Here is a 15,919-nt window from a genome sequence, read left to right as displayed (position 1 = left end):
ATTTGTATATAAGAATATATTTGTGTAAATATTTGCGTATATATTGTATTTGTGTATATTTTTGCAGACATGGCAACCCGGAGACATCCGACGTGGAGGGTCATTCAGCACCACGTGAACACTTTATGCCGGAAGCTCACTGTCAAAAAAGAAACCACGTGACCAACTCTAGGCCCTTTAAACAAGGTTCCGTCACGTGTGTGTAAGAGGAAACCCTCATTGTTTGACATAAATAACACGTTTATGAATTGTTCATACAGAAAGAGTTTATTAATCTTATATTTTATGCTTTCGTAGATCTATTTCTTCGCGGTATCACCTTCTGAATCATATTTAACGACTGTGGACCGGATGTCAGCTAACAACTGATGACGCGTTTGTTCGGACCTTGTTTTAATGTTTTGGTTCTTGACTCGAGAGACCAGGAAGAGAGGCTAGCTAGTTACTTTACCGGATGAAAGCACAACAAGAGCCGCAAAACACACCAATTAACGGTTATGATTTGATCATAAACGACGTAATTAAAGGACCGATACTCTTACGTCATTGTAACGCGCCTCGTATACTGTTAAAGACTGCTAGCTCGCTTGTTTATTTAGCCATCTGCCAGGATAGTCGCTTGCTAACAGTTATCAGCTAGTTAGCATGGATCCGGCTCATAGATATTTATATTTACTCCTGTTACTGCTGGCTGGCTGCAGAGCGAGGATACACAAGCTCACTCTGAAGGTGAGGCGACTATCCCACACTACAGGGGTAGCTGGCGAGGGAGCTAACGTAGAGTGGTAGCTATCTCAAACTACAGGTGTAGCTAGCTGGGAAGCTAACGTAGAGGGCTAGCTAGGGAGCTAACGTAGAGGGCTAGCTAGGGAGCTAACGTAGAGGGCTAGCTAGGGAGCTAACGTAGAGGGCTGGATAGGGAGCTAACGTAGAGGGCTGGATAGGGAGCTAACGTAGAGTGGTAGCTATCTCAAACTACAGGTGTAGCTAGCTGGGAAGCTAACGTAGAGGGCTAGCTAGGGAGCTAACGTAGAGGGCTAGCTAGGGAGCTAACGTAGAGGGCTGGATAGGGAGCTAACGTAGATATAACGTAGATGGCTAGCTAGGGAGCTAACGTAGAGCTATTGTGGAGTGGTAGCTATCTCAAACTACAGGGGTAGCTAGGTGGGAAGCTAACGTAGAGCTAGTTAGCTCGTGAGCTAGTCTTTAATGTTTTGGTCATCAAACGTGATATTTATGTTCTATTTATATTTATGTAATTTCAAGCCAAAACATGTAAACAAATTAATAGATTTATTTTCCTATTTTTGGCAATTTGTTACATTGTTCATGTGCAACTCTTTAATACATTATTATTTTAAATTAAAATATATATATAATTATATATTATATATAAATATTTGATCTTTTTACTTTTTTATTTAAAAAAAAAAAAATTCTATATATATATATATATATTCATATTCTCTTATTTATCATTTTAAATAAAAAGGTAAATACTTATAAATGTTTTCCAAATGTTTTGTTGTGACTAAATCTAAATAAAGGTAATAAATGAAGAGAACGCAGCAGTGGTGGAAATAATCCCACATTTACTGAGTAACGTTACTGTAATAAAGTACACGTTATGAGATACTTTACGTAACTTTACTTGAGCATTTTCATTTTCTGCTACTTGATACTTTTAATGACTTAGATTCAGTAATGAAATGATGCATTAATATAGATTAAACTACCAGCAGCATATAAAGGCATTAAAATGAGCTTCAAGTATTACTTATTATTAATACTTTAATGCATTAAGGCGTCAATAATACTGATACCGAGTGTTTAAAACAACATGTAACAAATGCATACATAAATATAAATGTACTGAATTATTATTTATTATTCAAATAATAAATAATTCTGAATTACAATTCAAGTGTAAAACTTTAAAATGCAGCAACAATTAGGTCAAACTGTAAAAAATGACAGTTTATATTTGTATATAGTACATAAACATGGATTTTAATTGAATAGATATAATATTATTATACCCATTCTTCAGTACTTTTACTGAAGTGAAACCTAGCATGCAGGACTTCTGTTGGTAGAGTATTTCTACACTGAGGTAATACTGTCTGGTGAAGGTGAGCAGTGATTGTTAACTGACTGAAGAGTTATTCTTCTTCTTCTCAGAATGAAACTCGGTTTTCCGTCGACCTCAACACTTTTGGTTTCTACGCTAACGGGACTCTGGATGTCAACCTGCTCTCTCTGCGCCTCCCAGAGCAGGTGGTGAACTACAGCCTGTACCCGGTGAGTCCTACTCCACCCGCTGACCCACTGAGCCTGTTCTCTACACCGTTATCAACCACATCTGTGGAGGGCCACTGTGGCTCAGTGGTAGAGCAGGGTGGTGCGATACCCGGCTCCGCTGGTCCATGTGTCCTTGAGCAAAACACTTAACCCTAAAAGTGTGTGTGTGTGTGTGTGTTAGCCAATCACGTGCACTTCACGTGTGTTAGATAGTCCTGATGGTCTGAATGATGACAAGTAGTGTGAAAGAGCTTTGAGTGGTCGGAAAGACTAGAAAAGAGATATACAAGTAGGATACTCTTCTTCTTCTCCTCCTAGTATACCATTTTACCATATTCTCTAATTGTCTTCCTCTCAGTGAAGAGACACAAACAATGATTGCCTGTGTAGTCGGAGCTCTTTATACATATTCCTCTTCGTGCCATAAGACACACCGAGTTTGATCCACATCGTCCTCTCTAACAAAGAGATAGCATCCACATGAATACTCGTATAAACAAGTGACTTTGTGCTGAGCTCGGTGAGTATTGAGAGGAATCACTAACAAGTGAACTCATTTTCCTTCTAGCTTGTGGCTGCTTTCACCCGTAACTGGAGCCAGAGAGATAATACATGTGAGGTGTTGAACTCATTGAATGTTGTGTTAATACTGAGACTCTCTCTCTTTAGGTGGGTTTCACCCTCTCACGGTCTCGTGTGAATGGAGTCCTGTCCTACACGGTGAGTACATCCATCATTAATATTTATCTTCCTACCAGACTGTGTTATGAGTGATGCTGATCAGCTTATTGATACTTCAGGACGGGTTTAGTGGTGACATGTGACTCTTTTATTTATTCTGTCTCCAGGCGGAGGAGACGGAGACATGCCCGCTCACTCTCACAAAGGTCACCAGCAACGAGCCTCTCATTCTTTTTCTCATCGACATCAAGACGCTCAGGTGTGTATGTGTCAGCACCAGCCTCCGCTAGAGTGTGTCAGCACCAGCCTCCGCTAGAGTGTGTACAGCACCAGCCTCCGCTAGTAATGTGATAATAATAATAATAGTTCATGTGAAGGATGACTGTGTGATGTGTGTTTGTGTAGCGTCAACGTGAGAGCTTTGGGAGACCAGGACAACCTCCTGATAGCAAAGCCAAAGGCTGAAGCTCCTAAAGGTCAGTGTCGCTCACACTATACAACTGTTACAAAAGTGATTCTCTTTGCATATTTAAAGTGACAGTAGTGATGGTTAGCAGTGTGGTTGTATGAGGTACTTCTGTGTTTTACTACAGTAGATGGAGCAAAGCAATGTACTATTTTAGACTCCTAGAAGAATCTATCAGTCTAAGTGAACGCTATATTTAGAATATTTTAATATCTTTACCTTCCTGATGTGGAACTAATGAGTGATGGAATCGTTGTAAGCAGACTGTACTGTGTAATATAGGAGGTAGCTTGTACCTGTGTTTGTTTCCTGTAGGTCTGAGGAAAACCAGGGACGCTCCTGCTGATCCTGCTGTTAAACCAAACGCACCAGGTAAACCAGCAACAACCAAACTAGACAACCAGTTGACTCAGAAGGGAGAGGATGCTGCGTCTGTGGATCAGAGCAGAACAGGACCGATAGTAGAAGCTTCAAAAGTGGAGGAGAATGAATTCCAGGTAAGAGAGTGTTTGTTTGTGTGATCTGTTTTTCATGAAATCAGTTTCTAATCTGTCTTTGCTTCCAGCTGGAGAAGCTCAAAGAAGTGACTTTAGCTCTGGACAAAGTTAACGACTCCTACAACTTCAGCGTAAGCACGTCTTTCTTAACCATTCCACGTTGATGTGAAACGATGTTCTTTGATGTGGTCCACTGATGCATGGCGCTGTGTCCCGGTCCCTCCATCCACAGTTCCACATGGTGGTCGGCCTGCTGGCGGAGGGTCTGTACAGCCTCAAGTTCCACTACTGTCAGAACCGGATGCCTGGAATCAAATACCCCTACTCCTTCATGGTAAGTAGAGCGCGTGTTGTGTTGGCAGGTGAGCGCGCGCGTGTGCGTGCGTGCGTTAACCCTGGACGTATCCTCCGCAGGTGGAGGTGACGGAGAAGAACCCAGGCGGCTACCTGTCTGCAGCAGAGATTCCTCTGTCTCGCCTTTACATCGGTATGGCCGGAGTCTTCTTCACGGCTGCCATGGTCTGGGTGTACACTCTCATGAAGCACAGGTATGCATGCAGGCCCGCTGACAGGAAACAGAACCTTACAAGAAAAACACTTTGCAGAGCCATGGTTTCTGAATATCCTGTGAGGTTGTTACAACCCCCACTTTATAACGAGACCAGACGCAGATTAATGACACGGTTTAACGTGAACCGTTAACAGTGTGACATAAAGTTTTACTGAAACGTGCTGCGACGTTCTGCAGAGATGTGATTCTTGAGACCGTCAGTGTGACTTCAGCATGCAGCAATAACTGGACACCCAAAAATATTAGGCATTAAGTGGACAGACACAGAGCTACACACACACACACACACACACGACCGATCTCATAATCTCCTGGCGGGAGATAATAATGTCTCTCTGTGTTTGGTAACGTTCCACTAAACATCATCAGGTAACCAGCGTGAGGCTGATTTCACTGTTTTTTTATCGTCCAAGTTGTGCATTTAAAATAAATATGAATCGTTGATGGTGCTGCAGTCAGACAGGTTGGAAACACGAGCTGTCATAGAGTTACATGACTAACGTTTGTCTGTATGATGAATAATTAATTACCTGAGTGTCTTGTGTAGTGAAATTCCACTTTGCATTACATTTTGTAGGAAAAGTTTTATTGAATCTTTTTGGGACTTTTTTCTGTCGTCAAAATATAAAAAATGTATCTAATATAATATAAGGTGCCACAAATTCCAGATGGAAACAGCTAACCTGTCTCTGCTGTGAGTGGAACAGGTGTGATTTGTTAGTACACAGTCACACCTCAAAACAAAGGACTATTCTGATTCTCTGCTGTATTAAATATTGCAACATGTTCTGCGCTGTGCTTGTTTTACAGGTACAGTGTGTTTAAGATCCATTGGCTGATGGCAGCACTGGCCTTCACCAAGTCCACGTCATTGGTCTTCCATAGTGTGAGTACACCAGAGCTGGACCACTGGACACAAATATTATCACCATAGGATGGATGTCTACAGTCAACACTATATACTGTATATAATGTATACAACTGTATATTCACCAATAGTGCTCAATTTACAGTTATTTCTTTATACCACATATTTATTGCTATATCTCTTTTACTCCTTTTGCATTCATGATGCATTCAATGACCGTTTAACCCTAACCATACCTTTGAAATAATATACGGTATGGTTTACTGTTAGTGTTCTCCTTTGGGCTGAACCCTAAAGAAACCACAAGGTTGATTATGGTTCATAACATGTGGGGCTACCTCTCCGGTCTGGGGCTACCTCTCCGGAGTGGGGCTACCTCTCCGGAGTGGCGCTACCTCTCCGGAGTGGGGCTACCTCTCCGGAGTGGGGCTACCTCTCCGGAGTGGGGCTACCTCTCCAGTCTGGGGCTACCTCTAAATTCATTGTTATCAGAGAAGATTTAATGGTGAAAAAAGAGCAGACTATGTCTCTTTACTCTACTGCTCACTGAGCTCGGACTACACCTGGATTCTTTGTCAGGACAGATTCAGAAAAACATTCCTGCCCTCTGCCATTAGACTTTATAATGAAACACCTCGGGCCAGATCATCGTCCTTCACAGGACTACAACAACGCTACATGGTTGTTGCTTGTTGTTGGTGAACGTTGCACTACTGTTCAGTTTGCCTAGTTGTTAATTTAATTAATACCACTCTATTCATTGTATATACTGTGCATTTCTATTTTTTATTATATTTTCTTATTTTTTATTAATCTATTTCTTCAAATTCAATATCTGCTCTGTTATTTTATTGTACTGTATATATTGTGCATTTCCATACATTATATTTTACTCTGTAAATTGCTGCTGCTACAATCTAATTTCCCCCTGGGCATGAATAAAGTTTATATCTATCTATCTATCTATCTATCTTCTTACGGAGTTCTCTCTCTCTCTCTCAGATCAACTATCACTTCATCAACACTGAAGGGCATCCTATTGAAGGCTGGGCCGTCATGTATTACATCACACACCTGTAGGTACAATGTCTCCAGAACATGAATGTTAAAGTCATCCGACACTCTTATTTAGGGATTTGTTTGTATTGCTGTCGTTTCCAGGCTCAAGGGGGCGCTCCTGTTCATCACTCTGGCACTGATTGGCACCGGCTGGGCTTTCGTTAAGTACATCCTGTCTGACAAGGAGAAGAAGATCTTCATGATCGTCATCCCTCTGCAGGTGTGTACCGGTAGTTGTGTGGGATTATTTCACACCTGGTGAGTTTGTTTTGGTGACCCACTCGTCTGTCGTCCTCCAGGTCCTGGCTAATGTGGCCTTCATCATCATTGAGTCCACGGAGGAAGGCTCCAGTGAATACTACCTGTGGAAGGAGATCCTCTTTCTGGTCGACCTCATCTGCTGTGGAGCCATCCTGTTCCCTGTTGTCTGGTCAGTGTGTGTGTGTGGTCTGTGTGTGCGGTCTGTCTAATTTGTATCTGTTACGTCTTCCATATATATTGTTTTTAATCTGTCGGAAAATTGAATCAAGACTAGTTTTAACACGATGTCTAAGTGACTGGCTGAGTCCATAGAGGCTAGTTGAGATCAGACTGTATATAAGAAGTGGACGTAGTCATCGTCACGTCACTCGTTGGTTTGTAGACATTTTAAATTTCGTCGTCGCCATCTTGGATTACGGCCGTCGCCATCTTGTTTTTTGTGCAACCAGTGAACAGGAAGTGACCATATCTGGACTGAGGAGGAGAAACGTAGAGACGCCAGAGGAGTCGCCCCCTGGTGGACACTAGAGAGAATGCAGCTTTAACACATGAAGCTCTGACTTCTCTTTGATCCAGAGGTTGTCTCCTGGTTGAGATGAGAGGATCTTTATGGGCGCTTCTGAGAACCGTACAGCGTCCAAAGTGCTTCACTTTCAGCACATTTTATAGGAAAACCGAAAGCTTTAACTTCCTGACAGCAGTAGGAAAGAGGTGCGGTTGTGCTCAGAAGCACAGAAGTGTGATGTGTGGCTCCACCTGTGTGCAGATGGATTTGTAGTTCACAAACATCCCTTTGTTTTTAGGTCCATCCGTCATCTACAGGAAGCTTCCAGCACTGACGGCAAAGGTGAGAATCCTGATCCGTTCCATCTTCAAAAGGTTCTGTGAGATTGTAGAGATGCTCATTTCTCTCTCTCTCTTCCAGCTGCCATGAATTTGGAGAAGCTCAAACTGTTCCGGCATTATTACGTGATGGTAAGAGAAAGTTTGAACTCAAATATTTACCTTCAGCCAGTACTCGTGTTCACTGAGCAGAGCCTGAAGGCATCATCATGTAACTGAAGTGAACCTCCGTTGGTTAGCCGTTAGCGGTGCTGCTAACGTTACTAGCTCTCCTCCTGTTGGTTAGCCGTTAGCGGTGCTGCTAACGTTACTAGCTCTCCTCCTGTTGGTTAGCCGTTAGCGGTGCTGCTAACGCTACTAGCTCTCCTCCTGTTGGCTTAAACACTGATTGGTTGTTTACAACAACGTTAAACTTTATTTACACTCTGATGCTTAACGTTAAACTTTATTTACACTCTGATGCTTAACGTTAAACTTTATTTACACTCTGATGCTTAACGTTAACACTTTATTTACACTCTGATGGTTAACGTTAAACTTTATTTACACTCTGATGGTTAACGTTAACCATCAGAGTGTAAATAAGGTTTAACGTTAAACTTTATTTACACGCTGATGGTTAACGATAAAACTTTATTTACACTCTGATGCGTAACGTTAAACTTTATTTACACTCTGATGGTTAACGTTAAACTTTATTTACACTCTGATGGTTAACGATAAAACTTTATTTACACTCTGATGGTTAACGTTAAACTTTATTTACACTCTGATGGTTAATGTTAAACTTTATTTACACTCTGATGCGTAACGTTAAACTTTATTTACACTCTGATGCGTAACGTTAAACTTTATTTACACTCTGATGCGTAACGTTAAACTTTATTTACACTCTGATGGTTAACGTTAAACTTTATTTACACTCTGATGCTTAACGTTAACTGAACGTTAACGTGAATTTAATCAGCGGGTCACGTGACTCGGTGGTCACGTGACTCGGTGGTCATTCTATATCCAAAAGGCTGCCTCACTGCTGATTTAAAGGCTGTTTTTTGGCGGATAAAGACTGGAGTGTTGGTTCCCTCTGACATGGTGAACATTTGTTCTTCTTAGATTGTGTGTTATATCTACTTCACGAGGATCATAGCCATTCTGCTGAAGGTCACGATGCCGTTCCAGTGGCAGTGGTGCTACGAGGTGAGACGACGACAAACAGATAAACATTCATTACTGTTTCAGGCTCCACTCTTCTGAAGCTAATGCTAGCTGCTGAGCTCCAGTGTTCCTGTTGGTCCTCATTGAACACCTTCTCTTGTGTCTTCAGTTCCTGGTGGAGGTCTCCACTCTGATCTTCTTCGTGTTGACGGGCTACAAGTTCCGCCCGGCGTCCAACAACCCGTATCTCCAGCTCCCTCTGGACGAGGAGGACGTAGAGATGGACGAAGTGTAAGTTCACCCTTCAGTTTACCAAGAGACTCCTATCAGCTCCTCATCCATCCATCGACCCATCCCTTTACCTCTTAATCCATCCCTCCCTATATCTCTCATCCCTCCCTCTCCCCCCCTCATCACGTGTTTAACTGATGGTCTCTCCCCCCTCTGTCTCCCCCTCTCTCTCTAGAGTGACTGAGTCAGGAGCTCTGGAGGGAATTTCCAAAGTCAAGAAAACGTGTAACGGTCGTGATCGTCAGAAAGAGTCCACCTTGTGAGCGAGAAGCTGGATCTTTTTCTTTCATTTTTTCGGGGTGTGTGTGTGGGGTGGGGGGGGGGGGGGGGGGGGGAGTGTCAGCTGGTACAAAGGGGGTGCACTCCCCCCCCCCCCCCCCCCCCAGTGACGGCTCTCCTCTGGAACTGTGAGTGGTGTCAGTGGTCGTGTCCACTGTCTATGCAACAGACTGAGACGAGCTCCAAAGATGAAGATGGCTTTAGAGACGTTCTTCTGAGGACTGTGTGATGTGAGGACTCGTGGTTTGTTTCTTCCCTTTGGAGACAGCGGCCCGTTCTCAGGTAAAAGTTTAATCAATACACCTATAGATATTTCAAATTTAGGTCACCGACGTGTCATCTCTTCTTCCCATCGGTTCCTCTACAACTTCTTCACCACTGTCCTGAGACCAGTCTTCAGTCTCAAGATCACGTTTTGAAGGTCTTGTTTTTACTCAGTCAGACACAACAGGACTCTGGATTTTAATTCAAGACCACGACCGCGTGGAAGTCACAAAACTGTCATTTATTTAACATCATAAGAGACGCTAAGCCCCGCCCCTTCCACTCTCCCCCATTGGACCTTATTTTGTAAAAAAACATAAATATCTCCAGTCGTCAGATGTTAAATGTTGTCTAACCTGTTTCATCCAGAGGTGAGAGAACATCGTAGCTTCAGAGAGTTTACGACAAAATGCTACTTTGTTGATGTGCAGAATTATTATTTTAACGTACAAACATCGTGTGTGTAATTATGGAACAATTCAAACGTCTCTTGTTGACTAGCGTACATATATAGGGGGCGGGGCTTAGCCTCTGTAATACTGTGTACGGATGTAGAACTTCCTGCTTCCAAATGTAACCAATAACGTGACTCGTGTCCAATAACACTCTAAACAAACAGTGGGAGTACCGGGACTCGTGCCGGGACTCGTGCCGGGACTCGTGCCGGGACTCGTGCCGGGACTCGTGCCGGGACTCGTACTGGTCTCGGTGGTCTAAAGACTTCTCTTTACTCCCCGTCTGTCTGATCAGCGTATTGACTTTCATGTGTCAATATATTCACTTTCTTTGCATATTGAAAAGTCATATTTCAGTATTTTGTGTTGGAGTTCCTCCCGCTGCTGTTATTTAGTGCTTCAGTGATCATTTCTGAATTTCTCTTTGCGTTTTGGTTTTTACCTCCGTGCTCTCGATGTGAAGCTTATTTTCGTACTTGTTGGTTTTGTAAATACTTCGGAGACGTCCCGCTTCATGAGAGGCTACATGGACGCTAAAGATCAGCTCTGTTTGATGAGTGAAGCGTCACAATAAAGATGTGTTCATACGAGTCATGTTTAACAGCTGTTCATGGTTTAAATGTTGACTTTCTTGTTCTTATCGTATCATATTTAAACTTTGGTCTCGTGATGTTTGCTATTCTTTATATTATATTTTAGGCTGAAGGATGCAAAGTAAATGTTTGGAGAACAATGAACTCATAACAAGTTGATTATCAAACAGTGTACAAATATTAAATATGAACGACAATTTAATAAAAAATACTTTCTTCAGTTTTCAAAAATCCAGACTTTGATGAAAATGTGATTATTTTTTTTTTAAAGTTCTGTTAGAAATTTAAAGACGTTCGACCAATCAGAACCCATGATGTGGCTTCAGCCGAGGTCTCACGTCCACCAAAGTGATTTGATAATTAACATGCTCATTATGACACGCAGGATCAAACGATGAGGTGAAGACGTTCTGTTGGTGGAGGGATACAGCCGAGAGGCCGATTCTAGCTCCTAATGCAGAATCCTACGTCTCCCATAATGCAACTCAACAGCGTCTTTATGTGTGAGGCACCCGGCCCGGGACACGCCCATATTCTCATCTTATAGCTATTATTAATTGTTAGCCCCTTAATGTGTCTGGTATCCTCAGACCCTTGAGTCAGAGGGAGAACATTGTTAGAGAGCTCAGGAACACGACAGAGCGGCGTAATGAAAGGAGACGATCAGGCCGACACAGAAGAAGGAAAGTGTTCTGGCGTGTAACCCGAGCACCAGAGACGTCTTCAGCTTATTTCTGTTTCTGCGTGTTTGAGCATCACTGAGCAGGTTTTAACTGTTTTATTGTAAAGTGTCCCAAATGTTCCACTCAACGAATGTAAATGCAGACTTCTAATCCATCTGAGCTTCTTCCTCTGAGGGACGAGGACCGACGTGGACTCAGATGTGTTCTGGTAAATATATATAAAAATTAGTGCTGGGCAACGATTAAAATGTTTAATCGCGATTAATCTCATTGTTATGCACAAAGTTCAATAATGAAGTCAAAAGTAGTGTATTGCTCACTTTTATTTTAAAGTACTGCTATATGAACTAAAGGTCAATAACATTTGGTGTAAACACTTTAAACACATCAGGTTGTTGTTAGCAGCAGTATTCCCTTTACACAGCAGCAGTTATAACACAATTATAATGATTCTGATCATAGATATTCAGCCGGTGTTCACAACTTTATCTTCACGTGTGTAAGAGATGCAATTTGAAATATACACCTTGAAAACTGCAAACATATCTACTTCTTTTTTTATGTTTGTTAAATTCTCAGTAGTGATACTAAATGATGCTTATTATACATATTACAAACAAAACACTTTAAAAACTCGACAATATGTATTTTAATATTGTCACTGTTGTAAATTGTTTGATTGCATGATTTACTTTTATTGTGAAGAGCATGAAAACGGAAGTGCTTTTACTTTGAAGAGACGGGAAGTAGAATGGTACGTGTTCTTGACGCTAACAATGTTGATGAAACGTAGAAAACCACATGTGGGTGCAAGAGCGCGTTGTGTTCACTGTAACACTGTAATACTGCAGTTCAGACAGTAAAGTGTTCCGTTCAAACAAGACGTGTCTTGTTCCTCAAGAGAAGCTCCACTTCACAACAGTCACGTTTGATCTGTAACGAGACTAAGTGAGGCCACACGAACACAGCTGTTCACTGCTCGCTGCCCGGTTCTTGTGCTAAAAATGTTGCTTAATAATAAAAATAAACAAAACTGCGTTAACGCGCGATAATATAATTGTCGGCGTTAATTAATTAATGTGTTAACGCGATAACATGTTAACTTGCCCAACACTAATAAAAATATATCTTTATATATTTATGCAGACTTTATGATGATGCAGACTTTATGATTATGCAGACTTTATGATACAAACATGATACAGACTTTATGATGCAGACTTCATGATGCAGACTTCATGATACAAACAATACAGACTTTATGATAGACTTCATGATACAGACTTCATGATGCAGACTTCATGGTACAAACATACTACAGACTTCATGATGCAGACTTCATGATGCAGACTTCATGATACAAACAATACAGACTTCATGATGTGGACTTCATGATGCAGACTTTATGATGCAGACTTCATGATACAAACATACTACAGACTTCATGATACATACTTCATGATGCAGACTTCATGATACAGACTTCATGATGCAGACTTCATGATACAAACAATACAGACTTCATGATGCAGACTTCATGATGCAGACTTCATGGTGCAGACTTCATGATACAAACATACTACAGACTTCATGATACATACTTCATGATGCAGACTTCATGATACAAACATAATACAGACTTCATGGTGCAGACATCATGATGCAGACTTCATGATGCAGACTTCATGATACAAACATAATACAGACTTCATGGTGCAGACTTCATGATGCAGACTTCATGATGCAGACTTCATGGTACAAACATACTACAGACTTCATGATACATACTTCATGATGCAGACTTCATGATACAGACTTCATGATACAGACTTCATGATACAAACAATACAGACTTCATGATACAGACTTCATGATGCAGACTTCATGGTGCAGACTTCATGATACAAACATACTACAGACTTCGTGATACATACTTCATGATGCAGACTTCATGATACAAACAATACAGACTTCATGATGCAGACTTCATGATGCAGACTTCATGGTGCAGACTTCATGATACAAACATACTACATACTTCATGATACATACTTCATGATGCAGACTTCATGATACAAACATAATACAGACTTCATGGTGCAGACATCATGATGCAGACTTCATGATGCAGACTTCATGATACAAACATAATACAGACTTTATGATACAGACTTCATGATGCAGACTTCATGATTCAAACATAATACAGACATCATGATGCAGACTTTATGATGCAGACTTTATGATGCAGACTTCATGATGCAGACTTCATGATACAGACTTCATGATGCAGACTTCATGATGCAGACTCCATGATACAAACATAATACAGACTTTATGATACAGACTTCATGATGCAGACTTCATGATTCAAACATAATACAGACGTCATGATGCAGACTTTATGATACAGACTTAATGATGCAAACTTCATGATGCAGACTTCATGATACAGACTTCATGATGCAGACTTCATGATACAGACTTCATGATGCAGACTTCATGATACAAACAATACAGACTTCATGATGCAGACTTCATGATGCAGACTTCATGGTGCAGACTTCATGATACAAACATACTACATACTTCATGATACATACTTCATGATGCAGACTTCATGATACAAACATAATACAGACTTCATGGTGCAGACATCATGATGCAGACTTCATGATGCAGACTTCATGATACAAACATAATACAGACTTCATGATGCAGACTTTATGATACAGACTTCATGATGCAGACTTCATGATTCAAACATAATACAGACGTCATGATGCAGACTTTATGATGCAGACTTCATGATGCAGACTTCATGATACAGACTTCATGATGCAGACTTCATGATACAGACTTCATGATGCAGACGCCATGATACAAACATAATACAGACTTTATGATACAGACTTCATGATGCAGACGCCATGATACAAACATAATACAGACTTCATGATACAGACTTCATGATGCAGACGCCATGATACAAACATAATACAGACTTTATGATACAGACTTCATGATGCAGACTTCATGATTCAAACATAATACAGACGTCATGATGCAGACTTTATGATACAGACTTCATGATGCAGACTTCATGATGCAGACTTCATGATGCAGACTTCATGATGCAGACTTCATGAAACAGACTTCATGATGCAGACTTCATGATACAAACATAATACAGATTTAGTGTATGTGTATATGTATATGACAATAAAAAGGGTTTCTGTTTCTGTTTCTCTTTATGGTGCAGACGTCATGATGCAGACTTCATGATGATGCAGATTTCATGATGCAGACTGCTGCAGCCAGGATCTCATCATGTGTCTCCCCTCCCTCACTCCCTCCCCCCCCCCCCCCCTTCTCACTGCAGTCCGTCAGAGTGCAGCAGACTGCAGTCTCTCTCCTCCTCACGCTCGGTGCCGGGACAATGTGAGTACCAGCTCTCATCTATTCTTCTCATAATAATAATAACTTATATGTAGAATAGATATCACACGGGCAACATTGTTTAACCACAGCTGCTGTTTACGTCAGAGACCTTTGTGCAGCGTCACTCACAGTAAAGTTGAGCTTTGAGCATTTTAACGGGCGGCTGTGAAACCGGTTCTATTCTGGTCTTTAAAGAACCTCATTGTTTCTAACCAGGACCAGAGCGGAGACTAAACGGTCAGGTATGATGAAGAGGATGTAATGCACGCGGCTTATCCATGACCTCAAAACGTCTTTGATGTTGAGAAGCAGAGCATGATGATGATGCAGCAGATTTCTCTCTCTGTCTCTCTGTCTGTCTGTCTCTGTCTGTCTGTCTGTCTGTCTGTCTGTCTCTCTGTCTCTCTCTCTCTCTCTCTCTCTGTCTCTGTCTCTCTCTCTCTCTCTGTCTCTCTCTCTCTCTCTGTCTCTCTCTCTCTCTGTCTCTCTCTCTCTCTCTCTCTCTGTCTCTCTCTCTCGCTCTCTGTCTCTCTCTGTTCTCTCTCTCTGTCTCTGTCTCTCTCTCTCTGTCTCTCTCTCTGTCTCTCTCTCTCTGTCTCTGTCTCTCTCTCTCTCTCTCTCTCTGTCTCTCTCTCTCTCTCTCTGTCTCTCTCTCTGTCTCTCTCTCTCTGTCTCTGTCTCTCTCTCTCTCTCTCTCTCTCTCTCTCTCTCTCTGTCTCAGTCTCTCTGTCTCTCTCTCTGTCTCTCTCGCTCTCTCTCTGTCTCTGTCTCTCTCTCTGTCCTCTCTCTCTCTCTCTCTCTGTCTCTCTCTCTGTCTCTCTCTCTCTCTGTCTCTCTCTCTGTCTCTCTCTCTCTATCTCTCTGTCTCTCTCTCTCTCTCTCTGTCTCTGTCTCTCTCTCCTCTCTCTCTCTCTCTCTGTCTCTCTCTCTCTCTCTCTCTCTCTCTCTCTCTGTCTCTGTCTCTTCTCTCTCTCTCTCCTCTCTGTCTCTCTCTCTCTCTCTCTCTGTCTCTGTCTCTCTCTCTCTCTCTCTCCTCTCTGTCTGTCTGTCTCTGTCTCTGTCTCTGTCCTCTGTCTCTCTCTCTCTCTGTCTCTCTCTCTCTCTCTGTCTCTCTGTCTCTCTCTCTCTCTCTCTCTCTCTCTCTCTCTCTGTCTCTCTCTCTCTATCTCTCTCTCTCTCTGTCTCTGTCTCTGTCTCTCTCTCTCTCTCTC

The 15,919-nt window shown here is 41.8% G+C and overlaps 1 protein-coding gene across 2 annotated transcripts; it reads left to right on the top strand.

Annotated features, from left to right (window-relative positions):
- Window positions 1–330: 330 nt before the first annotated feature.
- gpr108 (G protein-coupled receptor 108) lies at window positions 331–9,323 on the top strand. 2 transcript variants are annotated; one of them, XM_076082707.1, is made up of 18 exons: window positions 353–729; window positions 2,182–2,301; window positions 2,971–3,021; window positions 3,150–3,241; window positions 3,388–3,458; window positions 3,764–3,945; window positions 4,014–4,076; window positions 4,178–4,279; window positions 4,360–4,493; window positions 5,327–5,402; window positions 6,387–6,460; window positions 6,546–6,663; window positions 6,743–6,873; window positions 7,508–7,551; window positions 7,630–7,679; window positions 8,661–8,744; window positions 8,872–8,993; window positions 9,169–9,323. In XM_076082707.1, exons 1-18 carry the CDS (start codon window positions 646–648, stop codon window positions 9,254–9,256), a joined length of 1,686 nt encoding a protein of 561 aa, XP_075938822.1. In that variant the 5' UTR covers window positions 353–645; the 3' UTR covers window positions 9,257–9,323. The 2 variants fall into 2 exon arrangements, with proteins under 2 accessions (XP_075938823.1, XP_075938822.1); XM_076082708.1 differs by lacking the exons at window positions 7,508–7,551; window positions 7,630–7,679; window positions 8,661–8,744; window positions 8,872–8,993; window positions 9,169–9,323 and adding an exon at window positions 7,154–7,377 and having other exon boundaries at window positions 331–729.
- The last annotated feature ends 6,596 nt before the right edge of the window (window positions 9,324–15,919 follow it).

Source organism: Anarhichas minor, unplaced genomic scaffold (genome assembly GCF_050575085.1).
Source record: "Anarhichas minor isolate MPS153535 unplaced genomic scaffold, ASM5057508v1 ptg000100l, whole genome shotgun sequence".
Taxonomy (NCBI): Eukaryota; Metazoa; Chordata; class Actinopteri; order Perciformes; family Anarhichadidae; genus Anarhichas; species Anarhichas minor.
This window is presented reverse-complemented; position numbering and strand designations above follow the sequence as displayed.